At 38.8% G+C, this 6,000-nt stretch overlaps 1 protein-coding gene across 1 annotated transcript in view; it reads right to left on the bottom strand.

The window, feature by feature from the left end:
* Nucleotides 1-665: 665 nt before the first annotated feature.
* The window catches only part of WDR47 (WD repeat domain 47), a 59,141-nt gene continuing 53,806 nt past the window's right edge, over nt 666-6,000 (bottom strand). The window contains exons 14-15 of the mRNA XM_003409539.3: nt 4,303-4,521; nt 666-2,156 (exon numbers count right to left, since the gene is read on the bottom strand). Coding sequence (XP_003409587.1) covers nt 2,014-2,156; nt 4,303-4,521 — 362 coding nt within the window. The 3' untranslated portion in view covers nt 666-2,013. The remainder of the gene's footprint in view (nt 2,157-4,302; nt 4,522-6,000) is intronic.

The following is a 6,000-nucleotide window of genomic DNA, read 5'->3' as shown; positions in this document are numbered from 1 at the left end:
ATTTCCTTCTAAAGCACCCAATTCAACATATTCGTAGTATAAGTTACAATTTATACATTTTGTCAGGCTTTATTAGTCAACTCTCACATTCTGAATAGAAAACTTCTCTCAATCTTGGATAAAAGAGACAGAATGTGTTGTGCATTTCCCAAGGGATAAAAAGCAAGTTATGGAAGAACTTTAGAAAGAAACAATATGGGGTTCATCCATTGGACCACACTACCTCCCAGTAAACTTGAAAGATAACACTCTAACCTGAAAACCACAGACACTGAGTGTGCTGGATTGAATTGTGTCCTTAAAATACGTATTGAAGTCCTGGTCCCTGTACCTGTAGATGTGATCCTGTTTGGACATATGATTTTTCCTTTGTTATGTGAGATCATACCAGAGTAGGATGGGTCCTAAACCTAATCACTTTTGAGTTAAAAAAAGGAGGAGAATGCCACAGAGCCACACATAGGGGGAATACAGATGCCAGGGAACACCAAGGAGTGCTAAGGATCATCAAGAACTGATCGTAGTCACCAGAAAACAGGGAAGAAACCCATAGAAGGAATCCATATGGCTGAGACCCTGATTGGGGTTTTTAGCCTCCAGAGCTACGGCTGCTAACCAAATGGTCAGCACTTCGAATCCACCAGGCGCTCTGTCCTATAGGGTCGCTATCAGTTGGAATCAATTTGATGGCAGTGGGTTTTGTTGTTGTTAAGAGCTGTGAGAAAACAAATTTTGGTTCTTTAAAGTCACCCACTTGTAGTATTTCTGTTCCGAAAGCACCAGCAAACCAACACACCGAGAAACTAAAGTTTTAAGTGTCGAGAGGTCTTTATTGAAATAATAGCACAGTTACACTTCTAATACCCTTTCCACTTGTATACAACAGTTAAAAATGCTTGCTACATACACTGCACAGACAGTTCAATAATTAGAACCAACTCAACTGCATTTAAAATAAATAAGGTAGCCTATTTAATAATTTAAAGTAAAATTACTGTACGATATGAAAATAAAGATACATAAATGTTAGGATCTACAATCCTGTAGAAATAAAATTATTCTGCATTACATAAAACAGTGCAAGAAAAAGATCCAAATAAGCTTTTGGAGTGCAAAGTTTAAATTTTCCATTTTAAATTATCATGCAGACATAGCATTTCAAGCCATGCTATGGTCTATGGCAATTTTTTTTTTTTTAATCTTTTTTAAGGAGGAAAAATGCTGGCCAGTAAATTTACTGTACCATCAAGTGTTGCATCACATAACTGCCGCTGCTCTGCTTCCACAGTACAGTTTGCAAGGGAGGTATCTTGTTGCATTCAAAATATTGAAATTAACAAGTCTCTGAAGCAAACACCTTTTAGCCTGAAACAAAACAATGTAACAAACTAACAGTCATATCTCTGGTTTAAGGAAAAAAAAAGCCTATGTCACATAATGAACTAAGAAGCAGTTTCTTATCCATCTTTAACCTCCATAATGATCCTTACTGAAAACACCGTTTAATTTTTAAGAGATACATATAAAATTCTCACCTCTAGCTGAGAGGTGACACAATAGCATGGGACTGTGAGAAGATCAAAAGTAATTTCTGAACACCTATGTTTAACCTGCGTAGAACTTGGCTGCATTACATATAATAATATACTTAAAGTTCAGTTTCAATGTGTATATAAAACTGTTATTTAGGCAAAGACCAAGGAATGCATTTAATACTAAACCGTAAACACGTCGCCCACCGTGACTTGGAGTGCACACTGACAACATAAGAGCTCTTACGCAGACTTTGGCAAGGAGACTACAGATAGCAGGTCACAGAAGCACGAGCTCATGTGGAAGCACGGCAGAATACCACCACCCAACACCTCCTATCAAGGGGATAAATGGTAACAAGGGGTCTCCTCGTGCTAAGCCGCTTCCTCATCAGTCTCTGTTCTTCAAATTTGTCATTGTCACAACTCAGTAGTCTGAAGTGTCTGTGCTTTCACTGCATAGACTGACCGCAGCTGTACTCTACCCGTTGTAAGTCCAGAGGGTGACAGTTCTGTCTGCAGAGGACGACAGGAAGGAAAGATCCTGGGTGTGCCATCGACACTGAATCACTTTGTCCTTGTGCTCCCCCACCACCATGATTGGAAGCTGCTTCGTGAGGTCCCCTAGATTGAAAAAGAATTGTTGATTTATAATGCAACATAAGTCTATCCATAGATTTTACAGACCTCCTATTAAGACATTAATATAAAATATCCTAAATTACATTAATATAATAAATAGAAAGGTTTGAATGGGGATAAACTACTGAATGCCTAATTGCATTACTAATATGTAGTAACACAGATAGCAACATTTGACACAGCTGGCCACTCCTTCCTGGAACTCTCTCTTGGCTTCTCTTGACTTTGTGCCACTCCATATCTCAGTCTCCTCTGCTTTCCTTCTCTTCCTTCCTGACTTTGGTCAGAAAGACTGGTGAATTCCAAAAGTCAGCCCTCAGATTTCTTCTGCTTCCTTTCTATCTCACTTCCTAAGAAATTTCATCTGAGTACATGGCCAGTTGTATACTTATGATTCCCACATTTTATCTCCTGTCTTGAAGCTGGAGCTCACCTGAGCTACAGACTAGTATCCAAATAGCTATTTGATATCTCATTTGATTGTATGATGTTGTACGTCGTCGAGTCGATTCTGACTCATAGCAGCCCTACAGGGCAGAGAGTAGAACTGCCACATAGGGTTTCCTAGGCTGTAATCTTTATGGATACAGATCACCAGGTCTTTTCTCCCACTGAGCCGCTGGTTGGTTCAAACCGCCAACCTTTCTGTTAGCAGCCAAGAGCTAAACCACTGCACCACAAGGGCTCCTGATTGTCTGATTAAAAAAAAAAAAAAACCCAAACCCACTGCTGTCGAGTTGATTCCAACTCATAGTGATCCTACAGGACAGGGTAGAACTGCCCCATAGAGTTTCCAAGGAGCACCAGGTGGATTCGAACTGCAGACCTTTTGGTTAGCAGCTGTAGCTCTTAATCACTATACCACTTGGGTTTCCAACTGTCTGATAGTCATCTTAAACCCAACAACATGTCTAAACCGAACTTGATTTTCTTGTCTAAACCTGTTCCTCCCCCACCTGTCTTCCTCATCTCTATAGCACCATCTGGTTGCTTATGCCAAAAACCTTGGAATCATCTTTGATTCCTTTTTACCTCACTCCCCAAATCTAATACAAGTAAACTGATATATCTCAAATTCAATCACTTCTACCACCTCCACCTCTAGCACCCTAATCCAAGCCACCATTATCTCTTACCTGAACTGTTCCAATAGCCTCTCACTGACATTTCTACTTCTCCCCCTGGCCCCCTTAAATTCATTCTCCCTACAAGTTCAAGGTTGTCTTTTAAAAATGTAATACAGATCATATCACTCCCCTGTTTAAAATTCTCCAAAGGCTTCCCTTTATACTTTCTAAAATGCCTATAAAACCCTGTCTGTAATTGTTCTCCCCCATCTCTCTTCCTTGATTTGCTAAGTTCCAGCCATGCTGGCTTCCAGCACTGTCATGAACATGCCAAGCTCATTCCTGCCTCAGCATCTTTATATTTGCTAGGCTCTTCTCCCAGGATCCTGGCTTGGCTTGCTCCTTCTCATCATGCAGGTCTTTGTTCAAATGGCATTTCCCAGAGAGATCCATTCTAACTGTCCTCTCTAAAATCACCTTCCCAGCCTAGCCTCCCCAGTCACTATCTCCTACCTTGATCATTTTTTTTAAAGTACTTGTCAGCAAGTAAAATCATATCATTTATTGGTTTACTTTTTATTGACCTCTAAATGTAAGCTCCATCAAGGAGGGTGTTAACAGTCTTGTTCATCTGTCTGTCTATCCCTAGTTGATACACAATAAATATTTGTTTAATGACTGTTTAAAAACAAAACTAGATACTGAAGACATAATTACACAATTTGCACACTAATGAGTTTAAGTAAAAGCAAAAAAAGAGTATTTAAATACATATTTTAACATCTGTCATCACTTAACACATAATAAAATGATTCACTGTAACAAATGTGGATTCTTTTAAATACTTTTAAGAACTATTTAACAATAAAAATAAGATTATTCACTCATCTAGTTAATAGTTTGCTACAGTCCATCTTAACACAGTCCCAATCATCTGCTCAATAAATATCATAAACTAAAATTTGAAAATGTTAAAGTCGACCACACCATATTAACAAAAAAGAAGGATCCCAAATAGAACGCAAAGGATGAAAAAGAGGAGGAGCGTTGATCTAAATTACCTTGTAGGTCTGTCACCTTTATTTTCATGTCATAAGATCCTGTTAGCAAGTAATGAGCTCCAGGAGAGAATCTAACAGAGCGAACATCACTGGAGTGGGGATGATAACTTTGTACCATTCTTCCTCCTCTTATGTCATACAACATGCAGCTAGAATCTTCTTGGCCTGTGGCTAAGAGACGGCCACTGGGGTCTACGGCTACAGATGCCACTGCACTGCCTGTGGCAAGAGGAATGTACATTTCAATACGGAAAAATCAATATAGTTAAATTGCAACACAGCTGATTATGTTCACTGAACCATACCACACAGTAATAATTTAATGTAACTTATCAATACTGCACGGTTACGGAAAAATCCAAACTAACAGCCAATAAACACTTTCCCCTTTTAGGGGCAAGATACGAAGCCAGATTCTGTGAGGAATGAGAAAGTCCATTTGTAGTCATTTGGGGGAATGCCTTCCTAAATTGTATACCTATAGTGCAATAGATCAGCCACTTTTCTTAATCCCTTTTTTTTTGTTTGTTTGTTTTTTGTACTGCTAGGTAAGTGTCCAGAAATACTCCCATACCTAGCTTTTAGCATCTAGTTGGAGAAACAAGAAATTAAATGGCAACCTATGTTTTAGGAAAACGGTGTAGGAAACGCCCCAAAGCAGCATATGATTTACTGCCAACATGAACTGAACAGAGAATAAGCTCTGAGTCCAAAGGCTGGAGCCATATGTTAGACCATGCATTTAAGGGAGCAAAAAATGGCTCTTAGGGAGTGAAAAAATAAACATTACAAAGGTTTGTGACCCTTCAAAACTCAATACTACCCAACAAATCTTATTCCTTAGTATTTTTCTTGTTAGGAAAAAATTAAATTTTCCTTCTTAAGGAGGAATAATGAAAATAAAGTTGAGAAACAATGTTGTAGACCAAAGTGGACTGGGGAAACGTCACAGAAAAAAGGGACATAAGTTAGATCTTGAAAAACAATAAACAGTATAAATAACAATGTACATGCACGTGTGTATACTTATGTATGTGTAATTAAAATATTTTCTTGTAATTTTGATAGAGAAAAGAAGCAGGCTATTATAGTTAGAGGAGCCCCTGTAGCACAGTGGTTAAACACTCAGCTGGTAACTTAGAGATCAGCAGTTCAAACCCACAAGCTGCTCCACAGGAGAAAGATGTGGCAGTCTGCTCCCGTAAAGATTACAGCCTTGGAAACCCTATGGGGCAGCTCTACTCTGTCCTATAGGATCACTATGAGTCGGAAACGACTCAATGGCAATGGGTTTGGTTTTGATTACAGTCAGGAAGAAAATGACATGAGAGAATGTTTAGAGAAAAAGTACAACAAATATTTAAGGGCAGGTATTGGCTGGAGTTACTTGGTTTAGTGAGTTAACAGTCTTGATGCAAAACATAAAAGACGGATTAGGGCCAACCCATCAAGCACCCTGAATGCCAAACTACAGTGTTTGAACTTGCTCCTCCTGTAGACAGTGAAGCATCACTGCAGGTTTCTAAGCAAGTGAATGGCATAAACCAAGAGGTACTTTGGGTAGATTGATCCAAGTGAAAATGTCTCTTAAAATAAAATGGAGAGGTTCTAGAAGAAGCGAGACTATTGAAAGACAAGATAGAATAATAGAATAACAAGAGAATAGGGGCCTGAATGAAGACAGACAAATTTCAGGAA

The sequence above is a fragment of the Loxodonta africana genome, chromosome 3 (genome assembly GCF_030014295.1).
Source record: "Loxodonta africana isolate mLoxAfr1 chromosome 3, mLoxAfr1.hap2, whole genome shotgun sequence".
Lineage (NCBI taxonomy): Eukaryota > Metazoa > Chordata > Mammalia > Proboscidea > Elephantidae > Loxodonta > Loxodonta africana.
This window is presented reverse-complemented; position numbering and strand designations above follow the sequence as displayed.